Source organism: Netta rufina, assembly GCF_964035555.1.
Source record: "Netta rufina genome assembly, chromosome: 1".
In the NCBI taxonomy this organism is placed as follows: Eukaryota; Metazoa; Chordata; class Aves; order Anseriformes; family Anatidae; genus Netta; species Netta rufina.
Window position 1 is genome coordinate 182,452,087 of NC_140123.1, and position 18,869 is coordinate 182,470,955.

The 18,869-nt window shown below is 39.7% G+C and overlaps 1 protein-coding gene across 2 annotated transcripts in view; it reads left to right on the top strand.

Moving 5' to 3' along the window:
- Nucleotides 1–1,363: 1,363 nt before the first annotated feature.
- The window catches only part of CPED1 (cadherin like and PC-esterase domain containing 1), a gene marked incomplete at its 5' end in the record, with an annotated part of 146,404 nt that continues 128,898 nt past the window's right edge, over nucleotides 1,364–18,869 (top strand). For both annotated transcript variants that reach the window (XM_084291203.1, XM_084291204.1), the window contains 2 exons: nucleotides 1,364–1,615; nucleotides 11,902–12,088. In XM_084291203.1, coding sequence (XP_084147329.1) covers nucleotides 1,364–1,615; nucleotides 11,902–12,088 — 439 coding nt within the window. The remainder of the gene's footprint in view (nucleotides 1,616–11,901; nucleotides 12,089–18,869) is intronic.

Genomic DNA, 18,869 nt, shown 5'->3' on the forward strand with positions numbered 1-18,869 from the left:
TCAGCAGGGGGAAGTAGTAACTAAGACCTTCTGTGGCTTAGATGCTAAGTGCTTTCATCGGAGTATTTTTGTCTGCCCTCTTTTCTTTCCCTCTTTAACACTAGTAAGAACTTTTATTTATACACTGTGATGAGACATTATATCTATTATGGAAAAGTACTTACAACTGCTTTGTCAGTGACACGTCCGAGTAAATCTGCTTCATTTTAAAACATTTTTGTTAATCTAGAGTAAAATATTGCAGGTGCTGCTCAGATTTCTACTTGCCTTCAAGATATTTTTATGGTTTCAATTAGCCCGATTGCTGTAACAGCAGTTTTCTAAAAATTGCAGTGATGGTGGCTTCGAGGCATGCAGCGTGAGCAAGGACACCTCCTGTTCCCCATCCGGATCTCAGGCTGTGTCTCCGAGCCCCGTGCCTGCCCGGAGCGCAGCGAGCTTAGCCCCACCCTCTGAGCAGTCCAGCCTTTATTTATATGAAATCTGTGGTCCAACTGGCTTCAGATGGTGTGTGTATGTGCGTGTGCCTGCCTTCTGAGTGTGTGAGACGAGCCGGGATCATGAGCCAGGGTTGTTCCAAGTGGTTTTAATCAGCAGCCCATTAGAGGGGAACGGGAAACTTCTAACAGGATAAGAGCTGAGTAAGTAAATGCAACTTTGAGCTTGCAGTCTGGACACAACAAATGCAAAGGAAAATTTTTGTAGTCTGTCAGTTTTCAGATAAATGATCACTTTTAGGCAGAGATTGGTGCATGCTGACAGGAAAGAGGCAATTTAAAAGGACTGGACTGAAGGAAACTAAAAACAAAGTAGGAACTGAGAATGCAAGAGAGAAAAAACGGCAAACGATTGTTCACGAGGTTGGTACACTCTCTTACTCTCTTCAGATGTGGACAGAATGCGTTCAGCTTTAACCTCTTGATTTCTTGGATGCTGCTGTCTGTCTGAATAGCTCCTTTTGCAGAGCTGGGGCTGAGGATTTCTGCTCCTCACCTGTCTGCTACCAGGTCTCTCCTCCTGGGAGCGCGGTGTGGAAGGGCTTGTTACAGCTCCCTGCAAAGGACCCCATGGCATGCTGCTGTTCTTTCCTCCTCACTTTTATTTTTTATTTTTTTCCACAGGTTATTCCCATAAACCCCATGGGAGGATACCTTACAAGCCCATGCTCCTCTGGATCCTGTGACTTCTTGCCAGGCACCAAGAAAGGACTCAGCAGCAGAAATGGAGAAAGTCCTCACTAGTTTTGGATAAAGACTGCCTTTCACTTTTTTTTTTTTTTTTTTTTTTTTTTTTTTTTTTTAAACTTGTGAGAACGTGGCTACTTCAAATGCATCTGCAATGTGGCAAAGGGTGAAGTGAGGCCATGGTTTGTGGGCAAGTCCCCAGGTGCCGCAGGCTTTGTCGCCCTCGCCCCTTCCTCCTGGCCTTAGTGGTGGCTGTCTGTCTGTTCTGCCAGACCCTGACTCCTCTCATGACCAGCAGCTTCCTTTCGGCAGTTGTTAATGGGATTTCTCCACACAAACTGAGTAAAACACAGCCAGGAAGATACAAGGAGGTCTCAGCAAGCAGCACTCGCTGCTTCTTCCCTGTCAGTGACACACAGGCAGTGAGAAAGGTAAGTCAGCTGGAGCAGAGTGCTGAGCAATAATTAGCGTGGTGAGGGATGGTGAGTCTGGCAGGATCATCTGAGTCCAGCTAAAAATATACTAAGCTCGAAAGTCTGAGGTCTGTGTACAAACAAATGAGTGATCTAATGACAGTGGCATATGTGCAAGCACATCTCCATTACCAGCTCCTCAGTGTGGTGTTGCTAACAGAGGAATCCTAAAATCTTTGACTGAAACATGGCATTACTCTGTGACTCCAGAGAGATTTCAGTTTGCTGCACAGGCCGTATGTTATTTTGGCTTTAGGAATAGGGTCAGAGGCTTTCCAGCACAGACACGTAAATCAAGAGGCAGTTGGGGTTTCAAGAACAGTGACTGAGGCTGTTATTAGCAGCAAGACTGCAGTTGCCCTGTATTAAAGTTATCTGCTGGTCAGTTTTGAACTGTGCTGAAATTATGCTGAAAAGCTGAATTTAAGCGCATTAAAAAAATAAAATAAAATAGTGTTTCTCACATTTTCAAATCACAGTATTTACTTTGGAATCTCTATCCCACAAATTTTACTCTGTCCTTAGGTTACCTGGTTTATTTTGCACAGGGTTCCTAGGATGGGTGTTAAAACCTAACAAATGCAGACACTGTTATTTTACTTGGAAAACGTTCCAGACTGAGGTAGTTATTTTCACTCTGGAATCTGTGATCAGCATTAGCACAAATGCTTCAGGTTTCCTTCAGTCCTATAGAGTGCTGCTAATAGTTCAGCAGAGCCCTCACTGTGAAATTATCATTTCACTGGCATTTTAAGTATTACTGTATCACAGCTGTAAACATAAATCTGTGACATCACAGACTATGGACAGCTTCCACATAAAGCAGTTCAAGTTTCTAAAAATAAACAGTGATTTAGAAGGCTTCTTCTTTGATTGGGTAGGGTTCAGAGTCTGAAAGGTCAGCAATATTGATTTTAGGACAGCAGTTGTAAAGTGCATCTTCTGCAATCAAAAACAGATATGTGAAATAACTGGCGTGCAAGGTTTAACCTTAAGTCTTAAAAAAAAATATATATATATATATATTTTCTGAAGGTCAGAGAGATCTTTCTTGTGAGTTGCAGAAATCTATTTTATATTGCATTTGCCATGACTTTTTATTTTAATGACCCCTTAGTACACTAGGTACTCAGATTTGGGTTTGTTCAACAACGCGACGTGAAGAATTACAATTTAAAGGGAAGTGAACACATCTGACAGTGTAGGTTGCACTGGCATACAACTTTTGACATAGTCCATTCCTTTTTACTTATTGTTATTGTCATGGCAATGAAAAATTAATATGTTAAATTCAGTTACCTAAATCTCAAAGAGTTGGTAGAACAATGACAAACCTTTGCTTGTATGTTATTTGGTTGAAAATATCTGTAATTTCTACTTCCCCAATTTGTCTGAAGAAGATGCAGATTGAACTTGGTGTGCTAGCTGTTTGAAATAAAAAGAAAGATTACGTTCACACAACGTGCTGTACTTACTGCTCTCCAGCACGCATGGCTGAATGTGACTATCACACACATGCTGAACCTGTAGTACAGATTTAAATGCACGTTAACCCTCATAGCTATGTTTTCCAGGCCTGTGCTACTCTAACACATTCCTCTTCACATTCTGAAGACCACCCGTAGCTGGCTCCCTATTTGTCTTGAAAGTTTCCTCTAGAGCGTTATGAACAAAATGTCTTGCACATGTTGGGATGTTACTCTTAGCTGCTCACTGTTTCCAGAGAGTGCTCTGTTGGTTGTGTGGGCTGAATAACAATCTCAGGGAACAGAAAAGACAAACATCTCCAAAAATCTCTGTACTTTGTTTTGAGAGTGCGCTTTTGAACTGTGTGTTTTCGCCCACTGCTTTTGCAAATAGCTGAACTGTTATCTTGGTTGATTTTACTGGGTACCCAGTAACATTTAAGACAGATGTCATGGTTGAAACTTCTCACTGTTTTATTTTACAGTCATGTGGCCACCCACAGTAACTTGCCTGAAAACAAGTTTTCATTAAGGCCCTGGTTTAAATCTTCATCTATGAATCTAGAAAAATCCTTTAAAATATAGTCCAAAAATTATTCACACATGTTCTTATTCTATGAATACTCCAGAAAGTGAATTTATTTAAAAGAATATATTGTACAGGTAAACAGTGGCTTAAAGGAAGCACTGCAACATGTTTTACGAAGTGGAAGTTCACAGAAAAGTTTTAAGGAAAAGAAGACCCTGCTGTAGATACAATTCCTTAAATAATATCCAGTGTTTTAGGGTTTTGAGATGAAGCATCTCACGTCACACCACAGGACCTCTTCAGACTGGGTAGGGCAGGTTCAGTTCTTGTTTCCTTCAGAGAAACAATCAGTATTGTGTTGAGGCTGCTGTGAGAATTTGGTTATGATTATTATTGCACATGCAAAATCTCCTTCCAAAGTTTGATAATATCTCCATTCAGGGTATGCATAGCACAATTGCCTAGGAAAAAAAAAAAAAAAAAAAAAAAGCGCCTTTCATGAGCAGGGAGGAAGAAAAGGTGAAGATTTTAAGAAGGGAAAGTTCCATGCAAGTGTGGAAAAAGCATGGTGCTGGAAATTGCCAAGTTGGTCTGCAAATGTGTCTTTAACGACATCCAGGATACCCTGGGATGGAGCCATTACTCTCAGGAACATAGTGCAAGCTGCCTTTTATAAGTTGCAAAAATGCAGATTTCATTCCTAGCCTGTAAAGCCTGACAGAGCTCATGGTACTTCTCTCCCAGGTATCACACATTACAGGATTTTTAAAAGCTTCTTGAGAGCTGATCCTCTGGCCTTATTTTCTCATGAGCAGAGGTCAACATTTGCTAGTATAAAATTAAATTCTAATATCAGTAGCATGAAAAGTAGAATGTTTATTTCTGAATCTCTAGCAGTAGAGGTGTGAGAGAGAGCCATCACATGCAGCGCAGGCTGTCTTCAGGTTCTGCCAGCCACACTTACTTCTTGCACAAGGAAATATTTGCCAATGTATATAATAAGGAGGAGAGGTGGTGCTGGAGTATCTAAGCTGAAACTGGTATCAATATCATCAACAACAAAAGCCTAAACAAGCCCAGTGGGTAGGCTTGTATGGCACAGTACTGTGCCAGAAATACCTTTGGTACCAGACAGATGTAAAACCATTACACTCAAGTGATTTAGCTTTGCTTCATAGGCACTTCTGAGAAGAGCTAATTAGCTGGTCACAGCTGCATTTCCACTCTCTGAATTAATTCATCCGGAGCCAACTTAGGTGTCTCTGCACAGCAATGTGCTTTGCCTGGTTAGACATAGTACCTCCACTATTGCAAGGAGGCAGCGTGACAGTATTGCACATCCTAGGCACTGTTTTGGCATACTAGCTGTGGCCAATGTATAAGAAAGGAGATTTAAAATCTCAAATTTTAAGATGGGTCTCGAAGGAGATTATTTCATGGATATGCTTAAGAGCCTTTCCTCACGTCCCTTGGCTATTTAGGGCCACCTGAGAAAAAGTAAATAAACTAGACAAGCAGCTGGTTATATGAGAATTTAATGAGTGGGTAAGGCTGGCATCTTAGGAAATGAAAGATAAGAGGAACAGTGAAAAAAGGCTGTCTTCATTTTCAAGGCCCTCAACTTATCCCTTATATAATAAATACATCCCCAGGAGGAGCTATAATGAGGTGAACAAAGATCAAGAATAAGGAACTGATTTTACAGCTGAGCATTCTGAACTTATAGGGTAGGATATAATTTACTGGGAGTGGACAATATGAAGGATGCAGGGTAATAACAGCCTGGATGTGGCCGTATCTCCAAGTTATTATGTAGAAAGAAAAAAAAAAAAAAAAAGAAAAAAGGAAAAGATAAACATAATGGTTACCATGGTTTAGTAATAAACCCAAGATCTAGAGGAAGAAGATCTTGTTGAATGTCTTGCACATGTTATAGGCCCAGGTATCTATGTGGTAGAGTCAAAGACTGAAGAACTGAGAAATTGTTACCAGAATTTGGACAGACAGAGTGGGATTATCCTCTTTTTCCTTGAGTGGTACTTTCTGTCTGGTCAGAGCCATTTAAACACAGAAATTTAAAAACAGATTTGATGAACTTCACCATCTAAAGACATACGTGTTTTTTTTTTGTTTTTTTTTTCCTATTGATTTTTGATGCTATATGCTTCAGATAGAATGGGCAGGAAAGGAAGGAGGGGAACAGGGGAACATCATGGAACAAGGCATGGGGAAATGAGGCCCTGGCTGGGGCAGATGTAGGAGGAAGAATAGGGGCCTATGGCTGTGAAATACTAGATCACATGGGATTGTGCATGGAGGAGCTGGGTTTGTATTGGAGAAGAGAAAGGGAGATGAGTAGGGAAATGGAAATAAAGGAAGACAAGAAAAAGAATAAATGAAGCTGGGTGATAAAATGAGAAGGATGATTTCTGCTATTATGCAGAAATGGATCGGGTGAGAGCTCTGGATAGAAAAGACTGCATTATGCATAATGTTTGTTGATACATTTTAAATGTAAATTTAATCTTAAAAAAGATATTTATTTTCTTTTTCACAAGAGAAAAAAGGAAGTGGAAAACTTGGCTACTATGAAACCTCGGTTAATAGAAAGCAATTGACAGATGGTCTGGTCTCATCAACTGCCTTCCTTGGAATTATACCACATTCACATTGCATCCTACGAAAGCAGAAGATTCCATCTTCCCCCCCTCCCCTTCAATGTAAAATGCAAGAGGCACTGAGGAAACAGCTATTTTTACTGCACAGATAGCTCAAGATATTTTGGTGATAAAGGGCTCAGCTATTGTGGTAGTAGTCAGGAAAGAGGGGCAGGGTGGAGACTTTTTACAGGAAGGGAGCTTTGAGAAGGATGCATTGGCAGCAAGTGGAGGGAGGGACATGGAGGACTTATGCTTCATTGGAATCCTTTCCTTAAAAAATCATCTATCTTGATAAGATGGTAGGATTTGGCTCATCATTTGTTCCCAATACAAGATAGTTGGGACCAGGAACTACATGCAATCATAAAGCAAAGGCATTTTTGAAAATTTAGTTCAGTACTTCTAGCCCAGAGTGCTGGCGATGGCTGTGCAAATAACTCCAGTTTTGCTCATGGATTTATGAAGTCATCAGAAAACAGCCATCAAAGTAGTGCTGATAATTTAGTCGCTTGTTCTGTATTTGCTCAGCAAACAATTGGAAGCAGAATTACATTCCAACTGTTTCATTCTACAACCCAGTCCTTTCTGATTAGGAAATCTAACAGAACTTAAAGCCAACACGTTTAAATGTCCTCCAGAAAGTGAAACAGGAAATTAACTTCTCTGTGACTTCTTGATAAAGGAGCTATGTGCACTTCAAATACAACAGTAATATGAACGACTTACTATTTCTGTGAACTTTTGGGCAAACATGGAAAAGAATTTAAAAGTCACATTTGGAATTAATAAAGGTCTGCACCGTCCTGTAAATGAACCACTTAGGGCATTAGAACCACATGCTAAGTTCTTATTATCATTAATGTTATATAATATTAGCATGGGAATGCCTAGGAGTCCCAGTCATAGATTTTTTTTGTAATTTTGTTGTGCTAGACAGTATTTAGCTGTGAAGGTGCCATTGCTGGCTAAACAGGATTTCAGGCAGTTCTCTGCCTGTGAATATCACCAATAATGCTGGTGTTGTTTATGTAAGACTGCTTCTGTTTCCCAGTATTTCTTTTACACTCCCCTTTCATATGCCAAGGGCTTTCAGTTTTCATAGTGGTTTGTGTATCTATTTTGCAGAAGCCCAGTATCCTTAGAAAGCAGTGTGTAAAAGTTGCAGTCAAATTATTTGAAGCTGTTGGACAAACTTCTGACAGCCTTGGCAAGCTTGGTGTAAAAGAGAGGCTGCCTGTAATTGACACAGGGACTAACACCACCAGAACTGGGTAGCTGAGAAGATGATTCACAGTTTTTTTAGTTCTTTCCTGAAAAAAAAAAGGTCAGGCAAACGAGGGTTGGGACATTATTTTAGGAAGAAAAATATTTTTTTTTTTTCTGCAGTTGAAGTGATGGTCAATGAAATTCTCTGGCAACTGTTCAAACTGTATATTTGCTTCCTTGCCAGGGAGAGACAATGCATCAATATTTATGGAATTATACAATCTTCTTGGAATCTGAAAAAATGCCAAGGAACTGTTTTTCTCCTCTTAGCTTGAAATATCTTTTCTACTTTCTAATTGGCCAAAACAACAACAGTAATTATATATTGTGGGATTTAATTACTGACCAAATTCTGGATTTTTGGAACAAACCAGAAATTCTGTAAAAAAGAGGACAGCTTCAGAGACTAATAAAATCTACTGTATCCTTATACATTCACAACCTAGAATTGGAAAAACTGGTTAAAGGAACTTGTCAAAACATTTTCTCTTTAACAAAGAACTTCACAGCCATGTGGAACTTGCAGGTAGACGACAGAATTAACAAGTACAACTCAGATAGTGGATGTCTATTTTCAGTCAGACAAAGACAGTTACGTAATTTTGAGCTTTCATGTTATGTAAACTGAGCTGTTGATCTACTTTTTTAAGGCCTCAGAGCCTCAGAGGAATATATATTTGATTAGATTTTAAAAAGTACACAATACACTTGATGGAGCTCAGCTTGCTTTCTTCTGTTTTTTTTTTTTTTTTTTTTTTTTTTTTTTGGGGGGGGGGTGTCATGCTATAAACAGGAATCAAAAGTATGATTATTTTTTTTTGGTGCATTTTTATTCACTTTTGAGTCCATCATGATTTTTTAGACCAGGTTGCTAAGTCTGTAGATCATCTGTGTAACAGCCAATCGCACTAAAATGGGATCAGTGACGCAGTTAATGGCAATGACTTGCAAGCTTTAAGAGCAGGTATATCATGTCAAAGCTGACAGAGACCTCATCCTATATGATATGGGAATTCTCAGCTTTGTTACAAAGCCTCATTAATTTCAGTGGAGACAGCTGCACTATTCCCTAGGTAAGACGTGGACCACAGATGTTCTTCAACAATCCTTTTCACATAGGTATATTGAATCTATAATAAACTGAGCTGCCACCAAATAGCCTGAAATTTGAAATTGAAGAAGAAGAAAAATGGTCTGGGTATGAAAACATTTGTCCATTTAACACTTAAATATTCAAAATGTTATTGATCCTTTTGATCTTGTGTGTGTGTGTGTGTGTAAGCCTGCTGTACATTAAAGTTATAGGAATGTCAAAAAAAATCAGGACCATAAAATGTCAAAATATATGAACAACTCATTTCCCTCTGTTGCACCCTACTTCTTTTATACCATCTCTGCCCAGACTGCATTTTTATGATTGAGAAACATCTTATAAAAAACAGCAGACTCTTTAAGTGTAGAAACATGACTGTTATTGCTATAATATTGGAATTCTGAAATACATCTAGTAGTAACTAGATCAGCATGGCTAGTTGTGTAAGGCATTTTATGTAGAGCTTTGGAAGAAATTATGGAATCGCTTGCTATTGGCATCAAGTAGGCCAGAACGTTTTTAATTCTGTGTAGCTAACAGGGAACTGAAACACGGATAAAGAAAACCCAACCTACCTTGAAGTGGCTTGGCAAGAAAACAGAGAAGACACTGCACCTGAACTGTAACCTGAACTTCAAATAGCTCTGAAAGGAAAGGGAAATAAATTTGGCAACACTATATATATATATGGATCTCAAGTATGGACCATAAATGGTGCTACTTCAAATTATTTAGTAGCACCAGATTAGACTTCAGGTCAAGCTGTTAAATTTAGGACCCCAAGTTGTCTCAGTGTCCCAAAGATTCCATTATCGTTTTTTGGAAAGTGAGCAGATAAAAGTGATTAATTGCTTGGTCAGTGCCTGGACAGCAGGAGCTGAGGTTCAGGAGAGCCTGTCCACAGCCAGGCCTGCCCTTTCCTCCTAGATGGGCATTTCTCCTAGACCAGTGTGGTGGTTTTACTCAGGTGGGCAGCTGAGCTCCACCACAACCACCCTCTCACCCATCCTCAAAGGGAAATGGAGAGAAAATAGTATAGAAAAGAGCTCAAGGGTTGAGATAAGGACAGGGAGATTTCTCAACAATTATTGTGATGGGCAAAACAGACTCAGTGTAGAAGATTAGTGAAATTAATTGCCTATTACTAAGAAGCAAAGAAGCGAGAAACAAAAGAAACTAAAACCACCTTTCCCTCATCCACCCTCTTCTACCTCTTCTCCCCAAGTGTTGCAGGGACACTTGGGGGGAAGAAAGATAAGGTATGTTTAGTTATCGGAGAGCAGAGGAACACTAAAGAAGGATGTGAAGCTGCTAATCACAAGAAAAAAACAACACAGGTTTCTGGGGAGAAGAGAAGCTTCTTGTGAGAGAGCATCAGGTCCTGCCAAGGCCTGGTCCAGGAGGCATGTGCTGTGAGGAAGCAGCCGTGCTGGGGCAGAGCTTGCGGGACCATCACTTGCAGGTGAAAATAAAATGATTACGGGGCACTCAAGATAGAAGTTATTACCATTTGTTTTAAGCAGGATGCTTAAGGAGTGACATTGCAAAAGGCTTTGCTTTTGCAAAGACAGGTATATTTTGCCAGCAGCTTTTATCAGCTGCACACACATGCACATACACACACAAAGTGTTAAAACTGGATGTGAAAGAGGGGTGCACACACAGTGCAGCAAAGTCCAAGGTGGGACTCGTGCCAGAGAGCAAACACCCTCAGCTGCACAGGGAAGGATGTCAGCAGGACAAGCAGCGATTGCAAGCCAAAAGCCAGACACGAATGTGTCCTGGGCTGCAGTCCCTCAGTGCTTCTCACGTGTCCTTGGTTCACCCTGCAATACTGGCCATTGCTACACACGTGGGATGGAAAATTGGATTTGCTTGCAAAATAGAGCTGGAGGTGTCTCTTTTCACTGATTTTCTTCCATGATATGAGTGAAATGGAAAGTGGGAAACATCTGGCTGAACAGCCTGTAATGTTATGCAGCAGCATTGCTCTGGACAAGGCAGCGGCAGGGAGAGAGGCAGTGCTGGAGGGGGGGGGGGCAGGGCAAGGGCTGGATTTAGGAACAGAGAGGGAGGGAGGAGAGCAGGGAAATGGAGAGGAACGGCTGCCAGCAGCTGCTGGAGTTACTCGAGGGGCAGGAAGGAGACAAGATAAGAGGAGAGGGGTGAAAGTGGGAGAGAAGTGAAACAGGCTGAGGTGGGGAGAGGGCACTCAGAGCCTAGCACTAGCTTACTGCAGGACTGATGTGTTTTAAAAGTACTGCAAGGACAGGGAGGACATCTGACCAGGTTACATAATGTAATTCCTGTGACTTCACCATGTACTATTTGTGCTTCTTCCGACCAGCATGTGATCAGCATTTGTTTGAATATCCCAATGACTAAAGTAGTTTTGGATTGCACATTTAGCAACTGTATGTAGAAGACTCTGACAGTGTTGTATCTAGATAATTTTCAGGGTCCCCTCGTCAATTACACAGATCCTTTCAACAAGGGATGTTTGTTCTGGAACACAAACAGAAATAGCATTAGGATTTCAGGAGTCTAAAATAGTTTATACCCCTCACTGTCATGGAGAAGCTTTCACTTTAGCCAAGTGTAACTTAAAACTGCATCCTGTAGTTGGTGAACAGATGACTGAGACAGTGACTTTAACACTAGATCCCAGGCCTATAAAGAAAATGGACACATCTTGAAAGGCATTTGTTTATGTCAAAACATCTGTCTCTTTTTTTTTTTTTGTGTGATCTTCTGTGCAAAAATTGTGGTGCCTTGTTTGTGTAACAATTCCTATGTCCAGTGACAAGCTTACTAAAATTAGAAGGCATGGAATGACTTTGTTTTTGAAGCAGACACTGCTGACTGCTGCTAGTTTGAAATTCTTGAACTTGCCAAGAACTAACTTATCATCCTGAATTAAATCCTTTAAATGCTGGCATGTTTCAATCCTAAAGGCAAATACTTTTCACCAAAAGAAAATCTTGTTTGTTAATGGTGGTTTTATCGCAAAAGAATAGCTATACAATTCCAGATATTAGTGACCCGTTTTCCACATGGAGCATCCTGTTTTTATGCCTTATTTAAGGAAAAGATCCCTTATTATACAAGAAATACTTTCCCAAATGTCACTGTAAGTTGATAATATCTTTCTGAGAAAAATAACGATTATGTATTATGCTCCTGAAAAGTGTCCTATCTTAAGACCACTCTCTTTGCATTGTTTGCTGTAGATTGAAGACTCCATTCTCCAGTACTTTGGAAGCCGTACGAGAAGAGCAATTCTGTATGCACCTCCTGCCCATAGTAAAACTGAGCGTCAGCTTTGTGAACACATCCTGAAAAAGCATGGATATGCAGTCACAGTCCTTGAGAACAGGAGACTGATGGAAGATCTGAGACATGAGGGCCCTTACCACAGTAAGAATAAGTTGACTTAATTAACGTGTTAATTACTAATTGTTAATCCAGTGTTCTTCCACAGAGATAAAGTTTACACATTCTCAATGTGAGGAAGGATACAAACCATGGTCAAACCCTGCCCAGTTATGCCACTAGTTTTTCACGATTAAATGATTCTTGCATTAGAAACTTCCTTCTATAAAGATTCATAAGTAATTGAACATAGCCTTGAGAACCAAGTCAGATCACTTCAGTTCATGATGAGTTCACACACTGACTTCATCAATATAATAGCCAAGTGATTTTTGGTAGAGCATTTCATGATACAACAGATATTTGCTTCTTTCTCATTTTCTCCCTTAAAGAAAAGCTGAATGCATGAAGGCACTCTTTTTCATTATGTAATAGCTTATTAAACAGCACAATACAGAAGTACCTTTTGCACTTGCAGTGGATTCTGACGGAAGTTACTGCTTGCTCTTAGTTCCTGTTAAAATTTGATCTATAGTCAAAAGGCTTGAATTCAGGAAGCTTGATCTCTTGCACAAGGGACTGTAGCTTTGTGGTGTAGACCTGTAGAGTGCCTAACAGAGGAGCTTTGGGCACCAGTTATATTTTTTGACCATGTTAAAGTGGTCTCGGACACCTTAGAGGTGTGAACTGAAACTGTGATCTCACTTTAATATTCTGTTGGAAGTCAATCTTGGAACTGGGAGGCTTTGAAAAATGTATGCTGGTCACCAGTCTGTCAGCAGAAGAGTGCGTTTGGTTATTTCTCATGCTAAAGGGAGTGTCGTTTGTATCATTCAGACTTGCAGTAACTTCCTGGGACTACCAGAGAGATCAGTTTTGCTTTGTGCTTTAACCAGTCCAAATAGTTTAATAGATGAAAAAAGTACTTATTCAGCATGTTTTAGGCTACTCAAAATTCCACCACAAATTTCAACTGTCTTCAAGAAACTTTCTTGAAAATGAGATACATGCAGTTTTCTTGGCAGGCTGTACCAAGTACTAATAAATTTTCTGCACCTTGCTGTCTTCTATTTTAATCTCTTTTCAAAGGCACCTTTTAGTTACTCCATGCCTTGTGTACTTTCCATCTCAGAGTGACAGGACACAGCAGGTCTGCAGGCTTCGCTAATGTCAAATGGGCCACAGAGACAAGGCAGCATCTCTGGGGACAATGTGTATTTCACCATCTGTGTGAAATACTTCTGTTTCAAATGGCCAAGGAAGTGGGTATGCCAGGCTCATCTGGGCCTCAGAAAAAAATCACTGTACTAAATTTTGCTACAGTGATCAACTCAGGTTCAGGTTCTGCAACACAGTTTTTTACCCTGCAAACAGTGCCTCTGCAGAATTGAACTTAATTGTGGGTATTTATATTTTACAGTCTACCTAGTGTCAGTACTTCCTGTAGTATTTTTCCAGTAATTACAAAAAAAAAAAAAAAAAAAAAAAAAAAAAAAAAAAGATTTTTAGGTATTTTCCAGAACATCCTACAGCTTTCAGCAGAAGTTAGATGTATTGGAAAAAAGTCAGATGCTTTTCAGCTTAAGAAAAAGAGTAATGGAATTTACTAATTCCATTTCATGGCAACATAGGTCTGCCTTTAATTTTTCCCTGTTATGTAAGTGCCTTGCTTTAAAGTTATGTTTGAAAAACACAAGTAAGTAAAAGAACATGTCTACATACTGAACCGATGATCTTTTCTCAGAATTAAACAAGTTATGCTTGAGTTATTTTTCTTTGCCAGTAAATGAAGGGTTTTACTGTTTTGGATGGGATAGTACTTGGTAAACCATGTTTTGGAGAAGGGTATTTTGAGCTATGCTTTATCATAACATTTTCCTAATAGGAGTGCTATAATTTATTTAAAACGTGCTCCTTGGAACCTCTCTTAAAAAGATACAGATAATGGACTGAGAAACACAGATCATGAGAGTTATAAAAAATCTATAAAAGCTCATTCCTTCTTACTTGGTATTATTTTGCAGCTCTACCTGGTGCTTTTATTTCTGTGCAGTTTCAGTGCAGTCCATCTTACTCACGTATTTTGAAAGTTCAGTCTGATTTTGAAAGGGTTTTTTTGTTTAGAATGGCTGTGAGCCAAGAGTCTAGCTGAAGTCATATATGGAAAAAAAGTTCCCTGCAAAACATTCCTAACTTTTTTGTGCTGGCCTACTGTTCATTCTGGGACCAGTTCTGCTCCTGTTTGAAACCAAAGTGTGACAGCTCTGCACACTGATCTTCCAGAGAGAACCTCCACACTGTTTATTACTGCTGGATGGAAACATCAGGGGAATAGTTTTCTTCAGTGGATTTTTGTTTGTTTGTTTGTTTCTTTCAGACCAACCAAAACATTTTGAGATTTGAGATTTGGTAATTTGGTAACTGGCGGGTTGTTGGCTAAAAAGGAAAAGCATACCTTTTTTTTTTTTTTTTTTTTTTTTTTTTTTTCCAGGCAAAGAGACTGTGGTTTATGGGTTTCCTATGAAAAATCTGTATAGACATTTTCTGCAGTCAAGTACAACTTACTCAGACCCCTAATTTTCACTGAAAAATACTTTTGTCAGTAAATTCTTAAGCAGCTTTGCATGAGTAAAAAGTAGCTGTGCTTTCCCTGTTTCTTTCCAGTTAAACCCACACGGAGGGAAAAGCCCATGGACTGGTGATATCTGTGCCTGCTCTGAGCTGCTTTCAGTCTTCCTTTTGTGGCAACCATAAATGAGCTGGTTTTGCTGTAAGGTTTAACACATCTCAGTCTGCTGCTGGGATGGAGATAGGAAGATGCTACTGTTTTGGTAGTAGATGATGGGACAGTCAAATTTTGGAGGAAGCGGGGACTGGTACCTTGGGCATGCAACTGCTGCTGTGGTAGATCTGTTTAGGCATGGTGAGTATCCCCAGTATCTGCAATAACTTCATAGCAGAGCAGGCAATTCAAATGCTGTTGGATAATAGCTGATTATAAAGATACCAGGTTTTATAGGCAGATGTGTTTCATGTTGTGCTTCTTCCTTCCTCTTCCTTTCCTAAAATACGAGAATCTGCTCATACAGGCAAAGCCTCTGGAACAGGTTCTGCTTTTTCCACAGCCTCAGAGGGGGTTTGAAACTGGTGTCATGCAGCCTCACAGAAAAGGATAGTTCAGAATCAGAAGAAAGAGTGAGAAATCCCCACACCTCTGGGCTTTCTCCTTAGGAGGTTTGCCTGCCTTCCCTCAGCCCAGAACAGAGTGGTTTTGCTCTATTAGAGGTGAGCGGGATGGGCTACCTGGGTTCAGAGCACAATTGGGTTCTCCCAGAGTACTTAATGCTAGAGAAGAACCTTCCAAATATTTTCTGGAGTCTTCTTTTCTGTCCTCCCATCCTAAGAAGGTCTCATCTCTGGGGCAACGGAAAAAAAAAAAAAAAAGGTCTGTGGGTCCCTCTGGCTCTGTGATGCTCTGCCAACATTTTCACAGTATTTTTCCCAAGGAAAAATTTATTTCAGAAATTTGTGGCACCAAAATGCCTTTCTGCCTTCCAAAAATAATGTTCCATAATTGCTGACTGCTGTCTGAATCTTTCCTGAACGCCATACTTTCCTCACGTGACATCTAAGAAATAAAAGAAAGAAAGAAATGAACTACTTATATTTTTCTTTCTGGAGCTGTCAGAATTTCTGTCCTCTGCTCCATATGCCTGACTTTTTCGTCAGTGGTGACCCTCCCTTGATAGGCATCTACTTCATTTCTCAATTCTTCACCTTTACTAATAGTTATGCAAAGCTCGGAAAACTTCAGGCTCTGAAAAAACATGTGCAGCTGTATGCTGCAAAGATGGCCAGCCAGTTTTAAATTCATTCGGCAATAACATACAATATTCTGTTGTTACAGCAAGCCTTTGGAACTGAAAAGATTCTGCACAGCTTTGATGATAGCTGGCCATGGGAAAAAACACACCTATTCAGGCTGCTGGAAAACTGAGTGCAGTGTAACACTATCTGCTCCCTGCTACAGTAGAGTTTTAACTTTAATAATTTGGTGAAGGTTTGTGCAATTGCAGTGGATAACTTAAAAAAAAATAATAATAAATAAAACAAAATATCATAAACCTTTTCCATAGTACTGATTTTACATTATTTCCTATTTTTAGAATACTACAGCGAACTCTTTGAGCTTTACTAAGGCTTCTATTTGCAAGTTGAGTGACATCCAGCAAAGATGAAATTTTAGCCAAACTGTTCCAAAGATTGTTATAGTACACATATTGATTTGTTTTTGTTTTTGTTTTCTGATTTATTGTTCCGTAAGGTAACCCATCTTAGCTTTGGTCAATATTTGCCTCCTGGGTCAATAATTCTTGATATTTATTTCAGCTGAAATCAATACCAGCTTCATGTCACATTCATTCATACGAGATTGTTTGGTGTAGATCATATACTATCCATATCCTAAAAATTACATATATTGCAAAGTGTATTGGGTCTGAAGTTATTTCCTCTTTCCTGACTCTATCAGTATGATTGCATTGAACTCTGTTCTGTTTTTTGCCATTTTAAGAGCATGCTGTGTTTACTTGGCTGTGTAAATTAAGCCATGCTTCCAGCCACTGACTATGAGGATGATCTGTCTTTTTGCAGATGTTGTGGGAGCAGTGCTTGGGTGGAGCCGCTCAGGAAGGGATGAGTGAAGCAACAGACCACTGTGTGCCAATGCAAGTGAATCTTGGCCCTTCCCTTTATGTCCTATGGTCAAGAGATCTGTCTGGCATTTAAGGTGGCATCCCTTAGCATTACTTAGATATTACAGCAAGTAGAGCATAAAGCGTCATTGCTAAAACAGCCTCAGTATGTTCAGACATAACTCATTCTGCTATAAAATGCTGATTTGAGGATTGATGAATTGTTCCAGCGGGTATGGTTTCTTCTGCCTCCATCCCTGGCCCTCTGCAAAGTACCCTCATGCTTCCTTGCACCCACTGCTTGCTCCTTGTAAAAGCTGCTGTGGAAAAGCATCAGGAAGCATGAGCCTGCAGGAGCAGGCACTGATGTACAGGAGATGTGGAGTGCTGCTAGCTGTGGGTTTCTGACTCTCTCTGGATGGTGCATGGCTGGAGAAGCAGTTGGGGACAGATGAAAGAAAATTCTGCCTTGATTCTATGAAAAAGCCTTTTTCCAAATCTGTCATCATTTTTTTTTTCATTTTGTTTTGTTGAGTGCCCTTTGGAAAATTTGCTCTTTAAAGAAAATCTGCATTTTCCACAGGAATAAAATGTGTTTGTCCACTTCTATTCACACTAGGCCTAAGAGATAGAGAAACATTACCACACCAGCATTAGAGAAGCAGAAACAAGGTTAAAAGCCATATAAGTCAGTGTCAAAACTAGGAAGAAAATACATGCTTCTTGATGTATATTTTTATGTTTTTGCTTTAGCATACATGTATTGTATCACCTCTAGTACTGCTCACTGCTCATACATTTGACCAGAGGCCAAATCATCAGAAGAAACAGCCGAATTGTTGACACCTGGCCAGCAGCAAGGTAGGAACCTGTAGAAGTGCTACTTCATAAGTGCACCCAGCAATACTTTCCTCAGGGCTGCTAATTAGTCTAGAGAATAAACTACAGCCATGGGCTTCAGAGGCCCTTAAGACCATGTCTGGTGACTGTCAGGCATTCACTTTTCATTTTCCAGGACTTACTATATTAGCAAATGTAGTGAGAATTAGAGGAGGGGTTAGAGATAGGAGGACACAGAAATGTTCTTTAAGTGAGTGTGAAGACTGAGACAACTGGTGGAACATATTTGTTAACAAAAAAGTTAAAAAGGCTGCTTCTAAGGAAAAAAAAAAAAAAAAAAGAAGAATCTGTACTTTGTGTCCATAGTAAATAGGTCATAAAGTAATAAAACAACAAAAAAGTTTAGATACTAGGAAAGTATTTTTTTGGGGGATAAAGCTAGTGAAGTAATCACGTGCATTCCGTGGAGCTGTGGAGCATCAATTCTTAAAGGTCTTTAAAAAATAACTAAGGAGATTTTATTGGGTCAAGTGTGTTTCCTTGTGGGGTAACAAGATGGACACATAGACCTCTCGAAGTTTATTGACTAGCCATAATAAAATGGTAAACCAGGTGGAGAGATTCCAAGTACAAATCACCTGTGACTCAGGGCTTTAACTGAGGAACAAGAAACATGCAGTTTGCAGCATTTTCTTCTGCATCTTGTTAAAATTCAAAATTTCTTGAAAGAAAGAAAGAAGAAAAGGAAGGAAGGAAGGAAGGAAGGAAGGAAGGAAGGAAGGAAGGAAGGAAGGAAGGAAGGAAGGAAGGAAGGAAGGAAGGAAGGAAGGAAGGAAGGAAGGAAGGAAGGAAGGAAGGAAGGAAGGAAGGAAGGGGGGAAGGAAGGGGGGAAGGAAGGAAGGAGGGAAGGAAGGAAGGGAGGACAAAAGGAAGGACAAAAGGAAGGAAGGAAAGAGGGAAGAAAAAAATGAAAGAAAGGAAGAAAGGGAAGTCTATGAGAAAATATTCCTGAAAGGAGTGGAGAAAAGGGAAGGGACCAAAATTAGTGGTGCATATAGTTAGGCCAGCTAAAGGTGGAGAACATAGAAAGCAAATGACATATTCTGAAATAGAAATCATTTTCATGGGTTGGTATGTAAAAAACAGTCCTTAGAGAACAAAATTTCCTCAAGTGAGTGGTTATCTGTGGAGTTTGAAATATATTAACAGGAATAGGTAACATTAGTTCTAACTTCGATTTCATTTTTTACTTTTAATTGTTCAGAGTTAGTAACAAATAAGATTTGCTGTTT